Source organism: Microtus pennsylvanicus, chromosome 11 (assembly GCF_037038515.1).
Source record: "Microtus pennsylvanicus isolate mMicPen1 chromosome 11, mMicPen1.hap1, whole genome shotgun sequence".
Lineage (NCBI taxonomy): Eukaryota > Metazoa > Chordata > Mammalia > Rodentia > Cricetidae > Microtus > Microtus pennsylvanicus.
The window spans coordinates 53,371,079-53,395,959 of NC_134589.1; the positions used below are offsets into that span (position 1 = coordinate 53,371,079).

Here is a 24,881-nt window from a genome sequence, read left to right on the forward strand (position 1 = left end):
ACTCTCTTAGAAACTGCTTTCTAAGTGTCTCTAGGTATGGGGGGGGGGGGAGAGCAGAATCAGAACACTGCATTAATTTATCTCCATTTTATACATTTATGTTTTTACATTTTTTTTTTGTTTATTTTTTGGTGTACTCCAAACACCCATGCCATAGTGAATGTGGAAGTTAGAGGACAACTTGTGGGAGTCAGTTCTCTCCACACGTGGGTCCTGGCAATCAAATTTAGGCCATCAGGGTGGGTGGTGGCAAGTGTTTTTACCCATGGAGCCATATCACCTAGACCACCACATTTTAAATGAGCTTCCCCCAAACCTTGAAGCCAGCGGTACAGGGACCATATTAAAGAAATGCAGCCCACACTGGGCTCTTCCCAGAAGACCCCTCTCTCCCAGGTTCACAGCCTCTGGTTGTTCTCCTAGCTCTTATTTGATCAGCAAAGGCAGACAAGCAGGCTGGTAGTATAGTGAGTGGAGCCTACTTCTAGAAACTACAGTCAAGTCCCAAGAAGCTCAGCATCCGGTTAGATGGGAACTATAGGCTGACTGGACACTGAGTCCCTCAAACCAGCATGCTTCCATAGTTGGACCTATGCTTGCACACTGCCAGCACTGCATAGACAGCACAGTTCCCTTAGCCAGGGAAACCTGTCTATAGCAGGGACAGGGCAGCCAGCCACAGTGGTATGTGTGCCAGCAATAAGCCAGGTATGAGCTCTGGCCTAGAAAAATCTAGCACTCGATCCTTTACCACACTGGGCTAGAAAGACACAGGCTAGGAGAAGGTGTGAGGTAGCAGAAGGAAGGACAGAAAGAATGGGAGACAGTGAACGGGGGGGGGGGGGACAGTTAGGAGCAGAGAGGGGGCAGGGGTAGGACAAGTCCCTATTTATGTAAGCCATTTGTAGCTGTGGATTGTAAAACCGGGCAGGATCCTCAGGAGTAATTCATAGTGTTTGGACAAGACAAACATTGTTCTGCTTTAAACAAACCTCCAGAAAGGTCAGCTTGGTTCATCCCTTTGCTGTGAGTTCCTGAGACTAACCAGATGATGAGAAAATCAGATCTTAGAAGAGGGGGCCCAGGCAGGAGCCAGTGGCCTCCTGAGCCCTTGGTATGCTGGGTGATGCTACCCAGTACAAGAAAGGGGCATTGGCTCCTGGTGGAAAACCTTGGGTCCTACTGGAGCCAGAGGACATTGGATGCATGGGTGCATATCACAGACGATGGGATTCCCAAGCATCATCCAGATTCTAGGGCAAAGTGAAGACTTGCCATTTGAGTGAAGAAGTGATGGGAAAACAGCTCCTAGAGGAAGAACTGGGTTAGACCCAATAAACTCAACCCCAGACGTGCTACCGGACACCAGAAATTCCATGTTCCAGACATTTAACATTTAGATATTCTAGCCAGGCCCTTCTTGGTTCCCTTATCAAAGAGTGCTCCTGAGCAGCCATTCCTAGGGCTGATCATCCCAGTTCAATTTATGGTCTCCACCTCTCTCTTCCCTAAGACAGTTTCACAGCTGACTTCTCCACCACCCCCAGGGCCTTCCAAGCACCCAGGTCCATCCACAGTGAGCCAAGTGCTCCGAAAGTGTTAGCTGCCATTATAGTGGATGGTTATGACTGCATGACTTCACCAGTGCCCAGCTGAAGACATTTTTTAAATTGTTGTTTACCGTGTAGGCTCATTGTCTTATTAATTAATAATATTTTATTAACAATGTGGGCCAATATTTCTGTGACATCTACTCTCATTTCCTCATACATGACCTCCAGTTGTTCAAGGTAATTTGTATCCCTCTCAAGACAGTGGGTCCCCTGGTGGATGGTAGAAGTAGTAGTGTCTGGCTAACTGATTCTTTATGAACTAAAATCAGCTAGTGCTTTTGACACGTCAAGGTCTTTTGAAGATGATTTTGCTTTATCCGGTCAGGGATGAAGCCTAGTGCCTTCGGACTTGCTGAGGATCTCAACAACTTCTCCGAGGCTGTGACAAAGTAGCCTGACAGAAATAATTTGAGGGAAAAGGTGTTTATTTTGGCCCAAAGTTCATCCTAGTTTGGGTATGCCCCAGCAGCAGGAGCTGGAGGAGGCTGCTCACATGGCATCCACAGTCCAGAAACAGAGGGAGACAAATGTCTGTGGTCAGCTCACTTTTAAAACTACAGGCCAGGGTCTTAGCCTAGGGAATGACGCTACTCACAGTGGGCGGGTCTTCCCACCTCCATTGATGTACCATGGCCAGAATCCCTTCTCCCGGGTGATTCTAGTCCTCACCAAGTTGACAGTTGGGATTAATCATCATTCCAGGCCTGAACCTTATCACTTAGCTTCACCCCCAGCCTCTTGATAACCACAGAAGGAAGAGAAGAAGAGGGGGAGGGCGGAAGAGAGGGTTTCTATCCATATTTTTCACAAGAGGAAGTCTGTGCTCAGGGAGGTGAAGTGCTTTGCCCAGAACTACAGGATGTTAATGCAGGTGCGCAATCTTGGGTCTGCTGGCCACCCAAGTAGCTCCCCGTGAGACCCCATAAGCCAGGTGCTGGGCCTCAGGCGTGGCAGTGGCCCCCAGGCTGAGCTATATACATCAGCTGTATGTAGTCTCTGGCATCATTCTGAGGCTGGCATGGTGGCCCTCCTAACTGATGTCAGCTTCTGTGCCTCCAAATTCCTAGTTTCCTTTGACACCTTATTCTGGTTGAAATGTCCGTGCGCTTACCCAATCTGTTTGGAATCAGTGATCCGTGTCTATTCTCCCATGCTGCCTCTTGGAGTTAGGTCTCTAGATTCTCTCCACGTGATATATAAACCAGTCATAGCTCATTTTTACTGACGTTTGGGGGAAAGTAAGCTGTTCCATATAATTGAATTTTGTGGTCAACAGAAGCTCACACCTTTAAGCAGAGAAACTTTCTAATGTCATCATTTTCCAATAAAAAGAACTACTTCTTTTTATTGTTCTCCATAGCTCTTACTTGATCAGCAAAGGCAGACAAGCAGGCTGGTAACATAGTGAGTGGAGCCTACTTCTAGAAACTACAGTCAAGTCCCAAGAATTTATAGCCAATCAGAGCAGCATAGGTGAGCTCAGCATCCGGTTAGATGGGAACTATAGGCTGACTGGACACTGAGTCCCTCAAACCAGCATGCTTCCATAGTTGGACCTATGCTTGCACACTGCCAGCACTACATAGACAGCACAGTTCCCTTAGCCAGGGAAACCTGTCTATAGCAGGGACAGGGCGGCCAGCCACAGTGGGACGTGTGCTAGCAATAAGCCAGGTATGAGCTCTGGCCTAGAAAAATCTAGCACTCGATCCTTTACCACACTGGGCTAGAAAGACACAGGCTAGGAGAAGGTGTGAGGTAGCAGAAGGAAGGACAGAAAGAATGGGAGACAGTGAACGGGGGGGGGGGGGACAGTTAGGAGCGAAGTAATCATGACCCTCCTCCACCTAAATCAGCAGAGTAGAAGGTAGCAGGTGTTCTCTGGGTGGGGTTGGATGGGCGACCCACCAGCCATTCAGTGACTCACAGCCATGTCTTGAAACATCCCTGGTGAGGCGGTTTAGTCTCCATGGCCTTTGTTTCCTTCTCTGCAGTCTGGGGTGGGGGAGGGGGTATGAGATGAGGCACTAAGGCCTGCACTGAACCTTTACACAGCCACGCCTTTGGGAATTCTGACCTGCACCCTCAGGCTGGCTGGGTTAGATCCTCCACTTGGCTCAGTGCATCACCAACCCAGCAGTCTGCCAGGGCGCCTCATCTGGGAGTTTTCCGGCCCCGTGGAAGAATGGAAGATTTCTGACCTCAGGTTATAAACACCTTTGAATGAAGAGCTCTCAAGGTCCCTGTTAACCAGAGTTCCCTCACAGCAATGGTTCTCCCCGTTCCTAATGCCACTACTCTTTCAGACAGTTCTTCGCATAGCAGTGACTCCCCAAAGTGGTCATGACCCACAGGCTGAGAACCACTGCCTTAGGAGGTTCTTTCTACTGCCAAATTCATTCCCTTGGGACTGGGTTCTGGATCATGAAAGATGCTTCCAATTGGACTCTAGCCAGGAGGTTTACAATACTGAAATGTAACCAACACTACTTCCAAAGCTCAGAACTCAGCATTGTGAGGAGGTGAGGAGTCGGAAGGCCTGAGGTTGCGGCCAGCAAGAAGAGGCAAATAACTGGAGAACTTGTTAAGAGCTGAGTGTTCCTGGTCCCTCTTTGTTTCTTATATTCCCCACAAATCTTGTTTTTTAATTGGAGGGGGGGTGCTTGCGTCACCTTGGTCTAAATTTCAAGTGGATGCGAGTGGGGTGGGAGTGGCTTCTCTAGGGGCAATTGATAAATAGAAGCAGCCATGTAGTATGTATGTAGATGTGTGTGGAGGGCACCACCTGGTATTTAGAGGCCATGGGTCAGAGACGTGGGGAGAGGGCCGGGCCATGCTGCTCAGGGAGTAATTATGCCAACAGGCACCTTGGTGAGGTCTGTTATTGAGGAGTTTGAATTGGGTCTTGAAGGAATAGATACTTTTCCAGTCTTAGCTAATAACCTTCCATTCTCTCTCAAATTCTTCCTACCTGCTGTGTTCTTGTGTCCACCCACAGAAAATGTTTTTCTAGGCATCCTCTCTGAGGTGACATCACTCCAGAGTCCTCTCTAAGCTAGCAAGTTTGAGTCAGGGCATCCTCTTGTTCCTTCCGTTATAAATGTTAATGAGTGGAATCCCAGCTCAAGGGCCCCCCACAAGTTTCTCCACCCGGAGATCCATCCTTTTATTTACACCCTTTGTTTCCTTCCTCGGGGAGGATCTTCCATCCATGACAAAGCCTCCCCCACTGTGACCCAGTTTCTTTATTTTAGGAGTACTTAGGGTGGGATGTTGTCAAAAAGTGTTTTTGCAAATGAAAATAAATTACGTCTGCTGGGTTCTCTTATCCACTTGCATTTTCCCTCCTTCAAAGAGCCCTGGGAGATGAAAGGACCGGGTGGATTTGGGGTTTGTACTGATGGCCAGGAGCAACTCAACTCAGGAATCCTCAACCAAGAAGCCTGCACCAGGGGAGACCTGACCTGAAGATGCAGATAAAGGACCCAACCCGAGCAAAGGAGTAATCTCTAGAAACCCTGAACATCGGACAGGCCTGCTCCTTACATTCTAACTTCCTTTCCAGAACCCTCCAGGCACCTGCCAGTCTCCATGCAGCCAGTCTGGTGAGCCAGACTCTAGATGGCTCCAAATGAAAAAACACCTCCAATTCTTCCAGGCTGAGAGATCTGGCAAGTAGATCTGAGGATTGTAATTATTAAAAACAAAACAGGCTGGGGCTTGGGAGGCAGCTCAGTGGTTCAGAACTATCCTAGCATGTGTGAGTTCCTACATTAGATCTACACACACACGCACACACACACACGCACACACGTACACACCAAACAAAAGCCCATCATATATGGAACCACCACTCTTTTCAAATACCTATAGCAGACTTATAAAATGGGTGTGGTTACTTCCATTTTATAATGGCTAAAGCAATTCTCCAATGGTACAGTAACTTGTTTAAAGTCATACCAAGTGTAAGAGGTGAACAGGAATCAAGGCTTAGCCTAAGCCAACTTCTTTCTGTTTCTCAAGGGGACACGATCCATTGGGGGAGGCCATATACCTGTATGTCACCTCTGGTTACAGTTTTTATTCCACGTTGGGGTCCTGGGAACCAAGTCCTGGAGGTCTTAACTGTAGCGGAGAGGTGCTCAGAAGTGCAGCGGATCCAGGCCAAGGTTTACACTCTGGCAGACTTCAAGCTCCTCCCTTCTCTCCAAGGACTGAGCTTTGCCAAGCTGCCCTGGCCGTAGGTGCTAAGATCTCTGAACTCTGGCATCAGACTTTTTAAAAAGTTAACGTTTACTGGTTTTATTTTATGTTTACGAGGGGTTTGCTTACATGTCCATCCATGTGCCCTGTTGAGTGTCTGGTGCTCACAGAGTTCAGGAGAGGGAGTTGGCTCTGCTATCATGTGGGTGCTGGGAATTGAATCTGGGTTCTTTGGAAGAATATCTAGTGCTTTTAACCACTAACTTCTCTCCAGTCCCCCATAAAGCTATTTTAATTCCCACATCTGTTCTTCTTACCAGCGATGGGTTAATGATCTCCCTGTAAAATAGAGATATGAAATCCTAACTCAGTCTTAGGAAGATGACAAGCTCGTGACTGCCTGCTGGATCACAAGAGGACTATGCCTCCAGCAGGCACAGCACATGCTCGGTTTCAGAAGTAAAACTCAGTCAGTAGTGGCACATACCTGTCATCCCAGTACTTGGAAGGCTGAGGCAGGAGGATCTCAAGTTCAAGGCCAGCCTGAGCTATATGGTGAGACTTTGTCTCAAAAAACCAAAACAGTAAGACCTGTGTGCTAGGATGTATAGCTCAGTAGTAGAGCAGCTACTTAGCATGAGTAAGACCCTGGGTCCTATCTCAAATGCTGAAAGAAAACTAAGGTAAATGGATAAATACATAAGGCAGAGCTCTTCGTTATTTATGAGATGGAGACCACCCTTCTCCCTTCCCCCAGGTCTCTGTCCTCTTCCTCCCAAGCTCTTGGCCCTGGCCTCTGGGCCCCAACTCTCGGGTACTCCTTCCTCTGAATCTTTGTCCTCCTCATTGACTGCTCTTCTCACCTCATGCTGCCACATAGCCCACCCTCCCTGGGGATCCCCACTCCCCTGCAATGCTCTTTCTGACCCATACTACATATGTCTGATGCACAAGACAGGACCTGCTACCCCCTCCAGTCCACCCACAGCTCTTCCATCTCTGTTTTATTTATTTATTGTATCCATAAAGTTTGATTCAGACATAGTCATACCCATTAGTTTATATTCTACCTATGATTGCTTTTGTATGGCAAGTCAACACATTGATGAATAACTGCAACGAACCATCTGGCCTGAAAAGTATAAAGCAATTATTATATAGCTCTTTAAAATAAAAGTGTATTGACAATAGATGCTAAATTAAAGTAGATAAAAAATAAAGTGTTCCAAGAAATTATCTTAAAATGAGCAATGGTCTATATAGATATTATTGTAATCCTTTCATCTTTATTAAAGCAACAGCGGGAACAAACCCCAAAGACTTCTGTTTCATTCAGACTAGCATCACAAGGCTGCTCTGCTTCCTACAGCTCCCCTCAGCCCTCTAAGCTGTTCCACTCCTTCCCTGCTTTGAGACACTGAGATGGATGAGAGACTCCCTCAGCCTGAGGCCGGGAGAGAGTCAACACCAGATAACAACACAAACAGCACCTTGCCTCCTTGTCTTGAAGGCATTGTTCCTTACAGGGACCTCTCCCCCTCCACTGGTCCTCCTGGGCCTTGTCATCCCTTCCACCTGTGGAGTCCTGATCTCTGGCATCTAGTTTGGGGTCAGAGCCTCCTCAGTAACCTCTCACCATAATTCTTTGGTCTTCCCGAATTTTCTCACTATCTCAGTCCATAAGAAGTTTCAGAGAGGATAGAAATCGCACCTTAGCAGCATTGTCCAAAGCAGGGATAACCAAGCAATTGCTTTCAATGTCATTGGTTTGAATTTCTTGATGCTGCAATAGAATTAACTGCATATGGTTCCCGGTCAAATTATTGTACAGCACAGCTGTCTTTAGAGACTTTACAAGGCCGTAGAGGTCCTGCATTTACATGGGTGTCCCACGACAGCAGGCACTATTATATACCGTCTTCCTTGCAAATGATCTTCAAGCTCAGTCGGGCCTTTATTCTTCCCAGCAAGCATTGTCTTTATCTCAGGGAACAAGGACCTGTGCAGCTTCGGTGCCCTTAACGGCCCTTCCCCCACTCTCAGCTGAATGTACCACTTCCTATTTCATTGAAACCTGGGACGCTTTTAGGCCACCTGACTGATCACATTGCCACCTCTCTCTCTCTCTTGCTGGCTCCTTCCTATCACAGAAGGCACGTTCAAATAGCCTTATCTTACAAACAAAGGAAAGCGGGGGCCTGCCCTCCTTGGTGTCACCTTCCTGCTAGGCCCTGCTTTCTGTCCTACCGCTTGTCAGCGCACTTACTGGAAGCTGTCTGCACTTGTTATCTCTACTTTCTCACCTCGCTTTCACTCCACAACCTAAGGCAGACTGGCTTGTGTCCCCACCACTCTAGGCCAGGGCCTGTCAAGGTCACCAATGGCTTTCGCCCTTCAGATCTTATCTTGACCTCAAAGGCCTGTGGCGGTGATCACCCCTCTTTCCTTTGAAACACTCTTGCTCCTCAGGACACCTGAGTCCCCGGATTCTTCTTTTCAGACTACTCCTAAGTTATCACATCCCCTCTCCCCCAGCATGCTTTGTCCTTGAGCTTTGCAGGTACGGGAGGGTTGTAAGCCCAGAATGGTGGCTCCTCCCTCCTAATGCATTCCTTGCAGAAACACCTGGGAATTTGCTTTCTCACCCAAGAGCTCTACTGTTGTTTTGAACTCATTTGTACCCTGGATCCTGCTGTTCAGAGACCGACATGCCTTCATGGGGTGTATTTATAACCCCCACTTTGAGAAGAAACACTTGGACATCTGTTTTGTTCATTTGTCTCCTCAGAAGGCAGCATGCTTCAGGAAGGGGCACAGGCAACTGTAGAGTGCACTCAGTGGGAGAGGCTGCAGGCTGCTCACAAACCCAAGTTCCATAAAAATCACCAGAAGAGAAAAATGGGACTAATTTGCCTAGAAGAGAGAGAGAGAGAGAGAGAGAGAGAGAGAGAGAGAGAGAGAGAGAGAGAGAGAGGAGAGAAAGAGGCTCATTTCCAAACTCCAAAGAGACAGACAGGTGAGACTTGGGTTGCCGGGCAGAGTCAAAATAGACCAAATGTAAAAGTGGTGAAAAGATGGATTTTGAATGGAGGTAGAGAAGTTTTAGCATATTCCAGAAGAGTATCCTGCCTAACAGGAAAACTAAAGGAGATCAAGTTAAACCTTAAGTGACCATAATAAAAGTGGAACGTGCTGGCTCTCCAGCCCCTGCTGAAGCTCAACGGTCTAAGCTCGGCTAGCAGTGCAGAAAAACCACAAGCCAGGGAGGGCACTTTTAAACTCACTGTCTCTCAAGCTTGTCACATAAGCCCCACTGAAAGCTCTCAGCAGAAGCAGCATGGCGAACAGTCTGCAGTCCTGTCCTTTAGCTACTCCAAGATCCCCCTTTTGACAGGATGTGTTTTCCTGACTTGGTCTGCTGTGATGCCGTCCTCTTATATGGAGGGCTGATCACAGCGCCTGCCCGGTGGAACTAACTCACTGTTGTGATCATGGGGATGCTTGCTCGTTACCTCACACTGGGTCCTCTTTATGAGGCCCCCCAGGAGAAACCCCTGTCTGATTTTAGTACCAAGAAGAGTTGTAATTCTCTTGAGCAATAGATCTGTTTTTATCTCATGGACACTGGGAATTGTGTAAGGGACATGGTCTCCTTTTCATTTTGGCCGCAGGAAAGCTTAGGAACAAATTGGTTGTCCACCCGCAGGAGGCAAATAGACCATCCCAGGGTGCCTTTTGGCATTATTCCCATGTCTACTTTGTCTTTCCTTTGCTTTTTTCCTTCCTAGTTTTCCTTCCTATTGTATTATAGAAAATTGAGACTGTATCAGCAAAGATAAGTCAAAATCACAATCACTGACCTCTTCCCTTTTAGGACGTAACTACTACTAACAATGTATTCTTATAGACACGTTTTAAAAGCAGAAATGACACTATATTATGCCAGTTTTTCCAATTTTCTTTTCCAGTGTCATGAAATTCTTTCCAAATAATTAAATCTTCTTGAAATAATTAAAAATTTCTGTGTAGCTTCAGCAATTTAATACGGATACTTCCTATCTCTTTGTCTACTACATGGCTGGCTTTCTGTATACATATTGATATACTCGCCTAGTTGCAGTATTAACAAGTGAGTCAAGAGCCTTCTGCATGCTAGGCAAGCACTCTACCAGCAAGTTATATGGTTTTAGGTGTATTTACATCTTTATATTTAATGTGACAGTTTGTGTGTTGTGTAATTAATTACACTATGTATGCATATGTATTACAAATTGTAATATTCCTGTGTGTCAACTTATTTGATGCCCATGTTCCTATGAGATCGAGATAATGGGTATTCCCCCTTTATAGGTGAGACAGCCAAGACTGAGAAAGATACAAAGACTTGCCAGGGCCACAAAGCAGAGGCAGTAGTTGGACCCAGGCACTCTGGCTCCAAATTGTGTTCTCCCAATGCTCTGTCACCTTCCAGCACACCACTGGGATTTCAAAGTCCACTAGGGTTAGGCATTTCTTTTGTTCCCTTTCACTTCATTCCGAATTTATGTTATTTTGCCAAGTTTTAAGTACCCTTGTAAGTCACCTGCAGTCTTTTCTACCACAAGGCAAGGCATAAATAAACACTCCAAAGTGGTAAACGACACAAGCAGGCAAAGCTAAACACAACCCCAGAGACTCGGGGTGAGTCCAGGCTGTCCCCACGATGACATGGATTTATTTCCTTGGGCTGTGGCTAGCTCCCCTCTGTGGAAGATCTGGCGTGGGTGGCCAGCTCTCAGGAAGACCAGGAGACCTTCATCCAAGGAAAATGAGCTGGGCCAGCCCAGCCCTGAGGGGCTTTCTTAGATTCTCAGAGTCTGTAACAGTAACAGTAACAAAATGAAGAGTTAAGGCAGGAGCAAGAACGCCTCGGTCAGAACCAGGGTCGGAGCTTTCCATCCAGGTCTGTTACTGGATCACACATTTTCAAAGAGAAATAACAGTAACCATGTTTCAAAGGCACAGTCCTGTAGATTCTCACCCCTGAACTCTTTGGCTGTGGCTGCAAGACGGTCAAAGGTTACCATTCTTGTCCACAGTCCTTTTGTTAAGGTGACAGAGACTAAGGCCAGAGGCTGGGTGGCCCGAGGACAACTCATGAGAATGTAATTGGGTGAGATTATACATTTGACAAAAGTGAAGAGAAAGCTCAGTATTCTTTGAGATGGGGTGTATTGCCCAGGCTGGCCTTGAACCCATGGGCTTAAGTAATCCTCAAGCCTCAGACTCCGGAGTAGCTTAAATGACTACCTATAAGAGAACACCATCGTCTCAGTATGAGCCCAGGTTACTGTATCCAGATTTGATTTTTACTAGCCTGGAGACTTGGGGCAAGTTATCCCTAACCCCTAGACCTCACCGTCCTCAGCTGAATAATGGAGTCAATTGTCATTCTACAAACCTATTATGGGAATCTCCATAGGGACACCTTAAAAAACAGCAGCAAGGAAGTGCCAAGAAATCAGCTTCAGGGGACCTCGGGAGGACTGACAGACCTGAGTAGGCCCACCAGCCAGGTGCGTTCCAGCTTCTTGGCCCTTAGCCTCGAGTCCACCACAGCTTCCAGGCCTGAAAGGAAATTTCATTCTTTACAGACGGGCCTAAGGCAGTGCCAACTCTGGGAGGTTTAGGCATTGCCCCTTGTCACCATACCCTAGGGCCTCGGGGCAGGAGTAAAGAGCAGGTAGAGTTCACGTCCCCTTCCTGTTCCCCCTTCCGCACGCCTCTTGGGCTGAGTGACCATAGGGGCACGGCCCTGTGCGCGGTGCCACCCGGGCCACCAGGCTGGGTTAGAGGAAGGCCGGACCTCAGCGCAGAAAAGAAAACAAACACAGATGTGTTTGGCTGGGACTCGGAGGGAGAAAGCCGTCCTCGCCCCCACCCCACCCCCACAGGGTGCGCGCGGGCCCTGCCCCCTCTCCGGGGTTTCCCCGGGCGCTCCTCTCGCTTTCTCTTTGTCTCTGGTGTTCTTTCTCGGGCTCCCAGGTTCCCACCCGCTCGCTCTCGCCCTCTGGAGCATCCCGGGCCGGTTGGCTTTAACTTTCTTCTTTCCCGGGGTTAAAACTTTGCTCGCGAGCGGGCGGCAGCTTGCCGACGTTATTGGCCGGCGCCCCGCCCGGCGGCCCCGCCCCCGCGCTCCCCTCCGCCCCCCACTCCCAGCGCTTGTGGCGGCTGCAGCGGCGGCGGCGGCGGCGGAGCCTTCGGGGGCGTGCGTGCGTGTGTGAGTGCGCGCCAGCGAGCCTGAGTGTGTGTGTGCGCCCCGGGCGCGGGCAGGGCAGCACTCCGACCGCGGCGGGAGCCGGGCGGCCGCGTAGTCACTCGGGAGGAAGAGGCGGCGGCGGTGGCGGCCGGGGCCGGGGCTGGGGCAGCGGCGGCCGCGCTGGGCATGGAGCTGGCAAGCCCGCGCTGAGACAGGACGAGCCTGCTAGCAGCCAGCGAGAGGCTCTCTGCCGTCCGGCGCGCGGGCTCCCCGGCCGGGGCCAGGCAAACTTTTCTTTCTCTTTTGCCATCACTTAGAGGTAAAGTCCCCTACGCGGAGTCCCTACTGGGGACGCGACTGGGGAGGGGGCATTTGAGAAAGACCCGAGGTGGTGGGATGAAAGGGACGCTAGCCTGCGGGATTGGGGGACCTGGAGCCCTGCTGAGCCCAAGAGATTTAGGGGGCAAGGCGGGCATGGCCGCGGATGGGCAGACGGGCGCGGGCATGCCCCTCGGTTGGTGGCGAAGCTATGGGGAGGCCGCGGAAGAAGGGAGGAAGGGGAGCGGGCTGTATAGGCTTAGAGGCCCCCCGCGATCGCCGGCTCCCGGGACTTCGGAGGAGCGAAGCGGGCAGGTCCGGGGTCTGTGCCCCGGGGAGCCGGGCAGTCGCCCGCCACTCTGTCGAGGGCTGTAGGGCGCAGGGCAGGCTGGTTGCCTGTTGGTTGAGCGCTGCTCCCCTCTCTCCGCAGGCGCCTGGTGCGGCGGGCGGACCGACTCCTCGGCGCAGCGGGGCCGGGGCAAGCTGGCCACGGCATGATGCGCGCTGTGTGGGAGGCGCTGGCGGCGCTGGCGGCGGTGGCGTGCCTGGTGGGCGCGGTGCGCGGCGGGCCCGGGCTCAGCATGTTTGCCGGCCAGGCGGCGCAGCCCGATCCCTGCTCGGATGAGAACGGCCACCCGCGCCGCTGCATCCCGGACTTTGTCAACGCGGCCTTTGGTAAGGACGTGCGCGTGTCCAGCACCTGCGGCCGCCCCCCGGCGCGCTACTGCGTGGTGAGCGAGCGGGGCGAGGAGCGGCTGCGCTCGTGCCACCTCTGCAACTCGTCCGACCCCAAGAAAGCGCATCCACCTGCCTTTCTCACCGACCTCAACAACCCGCACAACCTGACGTGCTGGCAGTCCGAGAACTACCTGCAATTCCCGCACAACGTGACGCTCACGCTGTCTCTCGGCAAGAAGTTTGAGGTGACCTACGTGAGCCTTCAGTTCTGCTCGCCGCGGCCGGAGTCCATGGCCATCTACAAGTCCATGGACTATGGGCGCACGTGGGTGCCCTTCCAGTTCTATTCCACTCAGTGCCGAAAGATGTACAACCGGCCGCACCGCGCGCCCATCACCAAGCAGAACGAGCAGGAGGCCGTGTGCACCGACTCACACACCGACATGCGCCCGCTCTCCGGCGGCCTGATCGCCTTCAGCACGCTGGACGGGCGGCCCTCGGCGCACGACTTCGACAATTCACCGGTGCTGCAGGACTGGGTCACGGCCACCGACATCCGCGTGGCCTTCAGCCGCCTGCACACGTTTGGCGACGAGAACGAAGATGACTCGGAGCTGGCGCGCGACTCCTATTTCTATGCAGTGTCTGACCTGCAGGTTGGCGGCCGCTGCAAGTGCAACGGCCACGCGGCGCGTTGCGTGCGCGACCGAGACGACAGTCTGGTGTGTGACTGCAGGCACAACACAGCCGGCCCCGAATGCGACCGTTGCAAACCCTTCCACTATGACCGGCCTTGGCAGCGCGCCACGGCCCGCGAGGCCAACGAGTGCGTGGGTGAGTGGGGCGCCGCGGCGCCGCGGGCGGTGGGTGGAGACGCGGGCAGGGGCTCCTGGACCTCGCAGCGGTGGGTTTTTCGGAGCGCGGACGCCAAGCGTTCGAGCATCTCGGGATTGTGGATTGCGGGAACGTTACAATTGTTGTGGGACCCGCGTTTCGAGACGGGTGGGACCTGGGAGAACTGTGGTCAGGCAGAGCGATATGCCTGATCCGGCAGCACCCGGTCTGAATGCCCGGGTATGCATCCTCGTACCTATTTTGAAACCAAGAAGCCGCTAGTGGACTGCCACCGGAGGTCGGGGGTGGAGGGAGTGGTTTGGAGAAAATTTGCCGACAGGTCTTCCTAATCTCAGATCCAAACGGAAACACGTTCACTGCCTTCCTCTCAGTTTGCTCAGAGCCTGGGGTTCACCTCCGCCCCACCCCCCCTTTCTAAGGCTGCAGCTGGGCGCGCGGTTGGGGACCAGGGACGTTCCAGAGCTACAATCACGAATCCCTTGGGAGATGGCAAAGAACTCTTTGCAGCTTGGGACCAGTTGGGTACTCAGCAAATGTCACTTTTGCACTCTGCATTTATCTTTTATGGTTTGATCTTTTTCTTTTTTTCTTTCTTTCTCCCCCTCCTCTTTTGAATAGCGCGTTCGTGTTAGCAAAAAGAGAGTGATGTGATTTCAATTAATTACTATCTACAGATTACAAAGGAGACCTCAGTAACTATTTTAAACTAATTCAATCCTGATCCAAAAAAAGAAGTCTACCAGATTTTTTTTTTGTTAGCTCCGGGGTTTGGTGAAATTGAACAGTTTTGAATTAACTAAGGACCCTTCGTCTCGATTTTTAATGGAGTTTCAATTCCTGAAAGAGAAATCTGACAAACCCGGTGCTGGTGAATAAGCCCGGGTCAGAAAGGAAGCTAAGAAAGGGTGTGCTCAACTTCTGAATTCTACAACTTTGTTGCTGCAGAAACTCCCAGGCATCAGTTTTTCCAGAGAGAAGGGGGTGGGGGAGAGGACTTTTTCAGTTTTAGATGTAAATGTCTAAATCATTTATGAAAATCATCTAGTCCGTAATGTGCCATTTGGTGAGCATCTTTTGTGAACATACAGATTTATCCCCCCTCTCCCTCCCAACCCCAGAGAGCCAGTGCAAGGCTCTTCAATCGCTTCGCCGTCGGAGGCACATTGCAGAGCTAGCTGGTCCCCACAAACACACGTTTTGAAGTCTGGTTCTGATTAATTGTGTCATGTTGTTGTCGAATAGTTGGTGCCTCATGACTGTGGATGCAGACTTTTGAGCAGGCGAATGGAAAACATGTCTCGGAGGGTCGGTGCACAGAGGCCCAGGCAGGAACCCTGGTCTGCAGACGCCCGCGCCTCCTGTTGCTTTGCAGGGCCTCCCATTTAAAAAGGCAGCGTGTTCCAGCTTTTGCGGACCTAATTGAACATCCCCTAACCTTCAAGAGACAGAAGAACTAGCTTCCAGTGTGGGACTTTTCAGGCGTCTGTAAAGCAGTCGCCCCAGACTTAGTGGTCTTGGGGAATAAAATGCCTTTGATCTGTTCGGGTCCCTGGGAAATGTTAGTTTTCCCCATCTCTTCTCCTCTTTGCCTCTCCTCTTTTCTTTTCTTCCTTTTGTGTTGAAAACCCCTTTATTGGCATTTAAAGGGATTCCCAGGGTTTTGCTATCACTTTTAGTTTGTATGTGCATATGAACGATGGCTGTTATGGCCCCCAGCGGGGTTTAATTGGACAGACCTGAGTGCATACATTGAGCTGAATAATACGGATTTGTGACAAAAATATTGCTAGCTTGAAGGTTCCTCCTGTCCTTGGTGTTGGTCACGCCTCACTCCCATCTATCCCTGTCACTTAGGCTGCGAAGACACAACCTGTTATTTGTTATAATGATAGTCTTAGACATGAAATAATCTCTCCAGTTTAGGATTTTTGTCTTTCTAACAAAGCACTAACTACGCACAAATTGGATTGACCCCCCCTCCTTTTTTTTGCGCCAAGTTGAGCAATCAACATATTAACTAATGTAATTAGCAAGTGGTTTTTGTTCAAAAAGTTTAATTAGGCCTAGTAAGTACATAATCTACATGACAAATGATCGGCTAACAATATTTCTTCAGGATTTTACTGAAGTTATTTTAATTCTTCGTAGTTAAAGTATCTTTGAATCGTGCCAATTATTCAGTCATTTCATAAAAGTCAAGCTAACTCAGCTCTGTCGAAGTTATTTACAGCTTCCTTTCCGAAGAGATGTTCTGATACCTTGTAGCTGGGACGGGGACATCAAATTGAAGTTCCCATAAAATCTTAATTGAAGTCTTAGCGATTTTTCCGTCACTCCGTTAGAAGGAAAGCCAACAAGGACAATTTAGGGGTGATTTACAGCGAGAGGCCCAGCTTTTTATGGAAAGGCCCTGTGCTGGAGATGTGAGTGAGTTAGTATTTGACAGGTGCTCTGAGATCCTGAAGGCGCTGTGCTAGGAGAAGCATTAATAAATCCTTTAGATACTAACCTATACCTTCGGCAACTGAGATGCGCCCCAACATAGCCCCGTTCTGTGAATGTCACACTGTTGACATGTGAAGTGAAGCTGACCAGACTGCTAGACTGTTTACAGCTAAGGCAAAGGATTACAGGTTTTTTTTTTTAATTAAAAAAAAAATCAAGCACCATCACCATGCTATTCTGGTTCTTCTTTAAGAAATAATAAGATATGATTTATAATAGGCCTAAGCAGGACCATTCTCTAGATTAGCCTCCATCCCCCCCTCAACAAACTCCCCAAGAATATAGACTACTGAATATCCTCCTCGAGGCCCAGGCACTGAGAGATTCCTAAGCACTGACTACAGCTCATGTGTTTTCTTAGGTCGAGCTTTCATTTCAGTATGGCTTCAAGGCAAGTTTCTCTGCAGAGCAAATGGGAACTGTTGAGAGGCCAGTGTTTTAAATACAATTTTGGATTTCTTCTGGACAGAAAGAGCTCTTGAAGTAATATGAAAGAGAATACTACGTATGCCCTTACATCTTGGACAGCTCTCAGCGGAATAACCAAATACTTTCTTCCGACCATATGTATCAGTGGCGTTCACATGCTTTAATACACATGTGCATTTACGTCGAGTGTGTGAAGAAGCACCCTTGCATTGTGTGTGGGAGGGGTCTACATCGGAGGGAAAAATGCGTGAACAGTTTTAAACCACCTGGATTGCTGGACCCTCCCTTCCCCCCTTCCTCCTCTTTTTTTCCATTCAAAAGAGCATCTGAAGACCATATTGTGTTTCATAAGTTACTGACATCAGTTTTAATCATTGTCCCCCTGACGTGGGAGCTGTGTCAGTATTTAGTGCCTGCTGAAGCATGATGTTTAATCTTACTGTGGGGATGTCAGTGTGAGTCTCTGCTTGGCTTGTGACAGGTTGAGATTATGAAAACTCGTTTTGCGACTCACCCGATGGCTTTGCATTGCCCAGCTGTAACCTAAAACCCACACAAAAGGCGCCTCTGCAAGATGAGCACAGTGCTGGGCTGGCCTCCTATGGTCATGGGTACCTGCCACATAATGCTCATAATTGTTTAGGCATGGCTTTGAGGAGGGGTGCAGTCCACATGCTGCAAGTAGCCCTGGTGCTTGGGGGTACCCTCATCATTCGTCAAGCAAAGGAGGTTACATCGGAGGAGTTGCCATGAAAAAAATCCAATGCCCCGCTAAAGATCCATGCTATATCAGAAGGCCAAAAATATTTGCTGGCTCGTCCAGTGCCTGGCACCTATCTGTGAATGAGTGTATGTTTTTAATACTCCTAGTAATTATTATAATTACTGTCATTATGATGATTAACTCTTGAGGGTTTATTCTTTGCCAAGCACTCGCATTAATTTACTTATTTAATCGTTGCGACTCTGAGAATAATGGGCACTATTATTGTCCTTATTTTAGAGATGAGGAAACCATGGCCTGGAGACACGGCATGGTTTACTCAAAGCCCAGAGCTGGTAGGTGGCAAAGCTGGGCCTCCGGCCCCCTGATTACACTTCGTTTTATTGCACGCATGTTGTGCTGCTTCCGCATGGAATGGCTGGCGGGATGACTGAAAGGATGGATGCATGGGTGCTGTTTACACACAGGGCGAAAGGTGGAGCAACCTGTTACTTCTTGCTAGAAGGAGAGGTAGTATCCTTACGTATGCTGGCTTGTAGTCTACCATACTGTTATTATACTATATTAGTGCATACTGAAACATGAAGTTGCAGATGATTTCTCTGTCATCACTGGTAGGCACGGTGTAAGCAGGGAAAATTATAATTGAAGAGGGTCTTTTTCACCCCCCTCTTCAATTTTTTGTTTGTTTGTTTGTTTGAATTGATTGAACCCATGTCTTGGTGCATGCTCGGTAAGCGCCTCATCACCAAGCTGTGTCTCTCAGCTTGTTTGGGTGGCGGTCAGGGAACAGCTAGCTGAGTTTATTCTCTTTCCACTATGTGTTTCCTGTTTTGTTTTGTTTTCCTTCAAGATTATCAGGATAGGTGGCAGGCTCCTCTACTCTCTTAGCCATGTCTTGGCTGGCCCTAATTTATTGGTGTTGTGTTTTTGTTTTTGACAGGGACCATCTTTGTAGCTTTTGCTGCCCTGGAACTGACTTCATAGACCAGGCTGGTCTCTAACTCAGAGATCTGCCTGCTTCTGCTTTCTAAGCTCCGAGAAAGGCATCCGCCACAATGTCTGGCCTTCCCTCCCTTCCTCCCTCCTTCCCTCCCTCCCTCCCTCCCTCCCTCCCTCCTTCCCTCCCTCCCTCCTTCCCTCCCTTCCTTTCTTATTTAGATACAGACTTGTTAATTTGCCCAAGTTGACCTTAAACTTAAAACCAAACCAACCAAACAAACAAACAATTTTTTAAATGTTGTATTTATTTTTGTGTCTAGGAGTGTCATGCCTGCATGTTTACAGATGCTTTTGGACCATATGGGTGCTGGGAATCAAACCCATGACCTCTGCAAGAACAAGTGCTCTTAACCACTGAGCCATCTCTGCAGCACCATGGCCCTGTACTTTGGATTTCCCTGTTCCAGCCTCCCAGATAGCTGGGATGCCACCACTTGAGTGTTACCATGCCCACATGTGGCCAAGACCTGGTCTTAGGCCTGTACTGGTTCTCAAAGGTCCAGGTGAAGTGGAACTGGTAGTCAAAAAAAAAATCCTCTTTAGAAAGCTTTTCTCTTTATACCCCAGGTCTGGTCATCTTATTGCTTCTCTGTAATATAGTGAAAACAAAAAACAAAACCAAACAAACCTAGAAAGTGGCTGAAGGTGTTGCTGCAGAGTGGAGTTTGCTGAAGAATGCAGTGGTTCATTTGTCAGTTAGATGCCCTTAGGACAGTCAGCAGCACAAGGCTGTCACTGTAGGTGTCTCTAGGCCCTAGGCAGCTGGAGTGAGGTCTCAGCTGGGGTCCTCATTAGCGCCTGTGAGCGAGGAGGCTGCTCCCAGCTCTGTGCAGGGAAGGGAGGTAAGAAGTCAGCGCCAACACTCTGGGGCCAGCAGGCCTGCATTTTCAGGCTCTGCCAAGCTCTCCTTTTAGCCCTGCCCAGACTCCTCTCTGACCTCCTCCTCCTCCTGGAGAAAAATGAGATCCTCGGAAAAGTATTTGAGACTTTATGTCCAGAGTAAATATTGGAAAGGCAATGGGTTGCGATTCAGATGTTCCCTGGAAGGGGTCCCCTCGTTTGCTGCCCACAGCTGGTATCGATAATTCCTTCTTGAGATGAGTTGTGCTTTTCATTAAGTAAATTTTTTGTCTTGGGATTAAACCAACATTGTATTCTTAATAGACTTTTATGTTTACACTTCAAAAGTCCACTGGGTTGTTATTCGTGTTATCTTGATGGCTTCTACAGTGTCTGCTATGCACACTGGCTGCACCAAAATAAATGGCTCTCTGGGGAACTGGATTATAAAAGAGCCTTATCTGTGGATGCACAGGGATGGATATTTTGTGAGCCAGTATTTTTTTCCCCTTCCTTTCAGAAGCGACTACCATGCCTTGGGTTTCTGTAGTGCCTTTTATTATGGTGAGACAAGAAGTCTTGGGGGGCTTTTGAAATGTTCAGGACTTAAGCCTTATACTTTAGAGAGTAGCACATAGCATTTTGCCTGTCTTCTAGAAGCCTCGGAAGGCAAGCACTGGTTTGGGTGGCCCGGGAACCACAGTTTAGACCCCTTCACAGGTGGTTGTCAGGTTGAGTCCTGAAGACAGACCACAAACCCCCACCGAGAAGCAGGCATTGTACGAGGTACTCTCTGTGCGCTTTGTTCAATTAATCAGATGGCCACAAGGGACAGAAGCCTTTCAGAAACAGATGTTGCTGCCACCAAAGGGCAGTTTGTATACACAGGGACCAAGTGGAGACTCGTCTGCAGGGCACATCGGAGAGAGCAGGGGGTATCAGAGGCATTTGTTTCTGAGGCTGATCACATAAAAGCCGTGTCCTATTATAACTGACTCCCAGGGATTGTTGCTTTGAATGAAGTTTGGAATAAGTGAGCCTCCCAGGCTACTCCGCTGGACATGGACATTGGCCTCAAAGCTGTCTGCTGTCATGAGATTGGACTGACTGTTGGGTTGGAGTGACTTTAGTATTCCCATGTTCTTATTCTTATTCCAAACGCGTAAACTCACAACTAGGTTTTCATTTTATTTATTTACTTTTGGTTTTTGAGACAAGGTCACCCTAGGTAGCCTGGGCAGTCTGAAACATCTGTGAAGCCTATGTCCCTTCTGAGTGCTGGGATTATAGGCATGAGCCAGCCATACCTGGATCAGAAGTGGATTTTAATTTGCTTCTGTTCTTTTTGAATTTCGTTTTTAAGTGTGTGTATGTGTGTATGTATGTGTATGTGCACGTGGTGTGGTGGTGGTGTGTGTGGTGTGGTGGTATGTATGTGATGTGATGTGTGTCTGTGTGTGGTGTTGTGTGTGTTTAATGTGATGTGTGTGTGTGTGGTGTGGTGTGTGTGACGTGATGTGTGTGTGTGGTGTGTGTGATGTGATGTGTGTGTCTATGGTGTGGTGTGGGATGTGTGGGTGTGTGCGCTCACATGTGCACGCCTGTAGAGACCAGAGGTATTGGATCTCCTTGGAACTGGAGTTACAGGTGATTGTGAGCTGCTTGGGAGTGTGCGTGCTGGTGCTGGGAGTTAAACTTGTGTTCTCTACAAGAGAAGTATGTGCTTTTAACCACAGAACCATCTCTCCAGCTCCCTTAATTTGCTTTTAAAAAGTTTATGGGGCTGGAGAAATGACTCAGTGGTTAAGAGCATTTGCTGTTTCCCCAGAGGACTAGTGTTTCATTTCCAGCACCCACACCAAGTGGCTCACAGCTCTCTCTAACTCCAGCTCCAGGGGATGTGATGATGTGATGCCCTCTTCTGGCCTCCATGGTCACCCAACACATGTGACATATAGATAGACAGACAGACAGACAGGCAGTCACACACACACACACACACACACACACACACACACAACTTGGGGGCTTGGAAAAGGGTAAGTCTATGATAAGATGCTTACTACACAAATTGAGGACCTGGGTTCAGATCCCTATGACCCATGTAAAAAGCTGGCCATGGGAGCACCTGTGTTCCCAGGACCTGGGAGGTGGAGCCAGGAGGATCCCTAGAGTTCGCTGGGCAGTGATTTATTAGACTTGGTAAGCTCCAAGTTCAGTGAGAGGCCCTGTCTTAAAAAAGAGGTGACGAATGATTGAGAAGGACACCCAGAATATTTGCACTTGTACTTCCGTGTACACGTGCACACACCATGCAAACATGTCTACACATACGATATACATATTTTCAGTTTATGCTCAGGCTAGGGGTGTAATTTAGAGGGAGATTTTGATTAGTGTGTACAAGCCATAGGTCTGAGTCCTCAATCTGCGATAAACCAAAAGAGCTTTATGTAAATTTCCCCTGATGTCCAGAGTCAGAGACCCATTCACTAGCCAATTCTTTTTATTTAGTTTTTTATTTTGGTGGGGAGTAAGTTCTGGCTCTGGCTTTGAGCACTTTAGGCAAATGCTCTACCACTCTGCATCCCTAATGTCAGTTTTCGTTTGTAGAAATATCGGTCCTGGCTTGGGGCGGCACTTCACTGGGTAAAGCCCTTGCCGTATGAGTCTGCTAACTTGAGGTCAGAGCCCCAGAACCCACATGAAGATAGTTGCCGAAGAATAGGTCTCTGCTAATGCCAGCGCACCCATGAGGAGATGAAGACAGAGTCAGGGAAGTCTGGTGTATAAAGTGGTGAGCAAAGTAGAGAGATCCTACCCCAAGCAAATCGGAACATGAGGATTGAAACGGTTGTCCTCTGACCTCCATCCGTGTGCTGTGGGACATGTGTGCCTGCACTCCACACATGCAGCGTGCACACACACACACATACACACACACTCACATACACACATATGCACACGCACACACACACACTCACATACACACATACGCATACGCATGCGCGCGCACACACACACTCACAAGGAAATATCAGTCCTTTTCCATTTTCAGCTCCTGGGTGTAGGTTCAAATCTGCTCACATTACTTGTGTCGTCGGTTCTGTATTTGGATGGAGAGAAGGACCTGTGGCCCTGAATTGAGAGATGCAGAATGTCTCTTGTTGGAGCCTTTTTCTCTTTATAAAAACTACTATCCCAAGCCTCCTTTCTGATGGATGTTTATTCTGAAGCATCTTCTGGCACTTCAAGCGTAAAAGAAAATGCCATATGAGGGGACAGGAGGACCACCAAGGAGTTGAAAAGGGTCCTTTGCTATGAGCTGTGTAAAATCCTCCCCGGAAGTCTCTAGGTAGGTAGGTAACTGGAGTCACACTGCAGTGCACAGAGGCTTGCAATGGAGACCCAGGAGACAGATGACTCCTCAGTGGAGGAGACATCTAGGTTTCACAATGGCTTGACTTTTCAGTGGTCAAAGTAGATTTGTTGGGTGAGAAACTTCTAAGGGAGACAGTAATGCGCAGTACATCCCAGCATAGGCAGAACCTGGCTGGAAGGATGCTCTGCCAATCTACGAGAATGCAGAATCAGCCTGTGTGAGATCGCAGCTCTCTGTTGATGGCCACATTTTAGTTGGGGTGTGTGTGTGTGTGTGTGTGTGTGTCCTTTTCTGCCCCTCCTGGATGTTGCTGAAGTTTCTAGATTTTTTTTCCCCTGAGATTTTTTTTTCTGTCACAGATAAGAGAGATTATTAGTTGTCGTGTCCGATTTTCACACATTCCAGAGGCTCCACACTTAAGTTAGACAATCTGTAGGACCACAGGCATCTCGAAAGGGGCTGGCTCTGGATAACTGAGTTCTAAATAAGGAAATGAGATAGATCTCATAATTTCCTGAGGCCCTGTGTATTGTGAGGCATTCCATATTTATTCCATATTGAAGTCCCAAAGTGAGGAACACTTCCTGCCTGCCAGATTGCCGTTGTCAGGCTTCTGATTCCGTCTCTTCCCATTTGGAGTGGCTGTGGTGAGTACGACTGCACCGTCTTATCCACAGGGAATATGTTCTAAGGCGCCCATTTTGGATGTCTGTAATTGTGTGTGTGTGTGTGTGTGTGTGTGTGTGTGTGTGTGTGTGCGTGCGTGCATAATACTGAACCCATGTGTAATGCTTTTTTCTTTTGTTTTTTTTTTTAAATTTATTTACTTTTGTTTATGTGGTTTGATATTTTGGCAGCAGGTAAGTGTGTGAAAGTGTCAGATCTTGGAATTATAGACTGTTGTTAGCTGCCATGTGGGTGCTGGGATTTGAGCCCGAGTCCTTTGGGAGAACAGTTAGTGCCTTTAATTACTGAGCCTTCTCTCCAGTCCAGTGTTTTTCCCCCCTATACCTACCTTGTCTATTCTGACGTTCAATGTGTAAACTATGGATCTATAAGAATATGGCATATTGAAAGTTAAGCGTGCTCTCTCATTGTCAAAATATTGTACTGTGGGTCTTATCCCCAGCGTGCAATTTTTTTCCTTCTATATTCAAAAAAACTTTTGTCCTTTTAAAGGAAGTGTTTCATGACATTTGGACATACCTGGATTGTGAGCATCACTTCTGTCCTTTCGGGCCATGGTTCAGTAAAGCAAGTGCTTGAACAAGGACACTGCGGTACTGACAGGACTGATAACAGATATGGCCAAGTGATCAACAAGTGGATTATACAGCCTGGATACACCACATAGAGGCCTGGTTCACGTTCTCGGCAATATGGAGCAGGACAGCTTGGTATCCCATCCTAGTACCCAGTCCGAGTGTAACAGTTGCTTATTTCTGGAATCTTCCATCGAATCATTTGTGACTGAAAATCCAGAAAACAAAATCTTGGGTGATGGGAGATGACTGTACCTAGCAGATGAACTACACCCTCCCTGTCCCTATCTATTTGATGGGAGATGACTGTACCTAGCAGATGAACTATACCCTCCCTGTCCCTATCTATCTGATGGGAGATGATGGTACCTAGCAGATGAACTACACCCTCCCTGTCCCTATCTATCTGATGGGAGATGACTGTACCTAGCAGATGAACTACACCCTCCCTGTCCCTATCTATCTGATGGGAGATGACTGTACCTAGCAGATGAACTACACCCTCCCTGTCCCTATCTATCTGATGGGAGATGACTGTACCTAGCAGTGAATTACACCCTCCCTGTCCCTATCTATCTGATGGGAGATGACTGTACCTAGCAGATGAACTACACCCTCCCTGTCCCTATCTATCTGATGGGAGATGACGGTACCTAGCAGATGAACTACACCCTCCCTGTCCCTATCTATCTGATGGGAGATGACGGTACCTAGCAGTGAATTACACCCTCCCTGTCCCTATCTATCTGATGGGAGATGACTGTACCTAGCAGATGAACTATACCCTCCCTGTCCCTATCTATCTGATGGGAGATGACTGTACCTAGCAGAT

The 24,881-nt window shown here is 48.6% G+C and overlaps 1 protein-coding gene across 1 annotated transcript in view; it reads left to right on the forward strand.

The window, feature by feature from the left end:
- The first annotated feature begins 12,240 nt into the window (after window positions 1-12,240).
- Window positions 12,241-24,881, forward strand: part of Ntn1 (netrin 1) — a 182,090-nt gene continuing 169,449 nt past the window's right edge. The window contains exons 1-2 of the mRNA XM_075992105.1: window positions 12,241-12,373; window positions 12,803-13,884. Coding sequence (XP_075848220.1) covers window positions 12,867-13,884 — 1,018 coding nt within the window. The 5' untranslated portion in view covers window positions 12,241-12,373; window positions 12,803-12,866. The remainder of the gene's footprint in view (window positions 12,374-12,802; window positions 13,885-24,881) is intronic.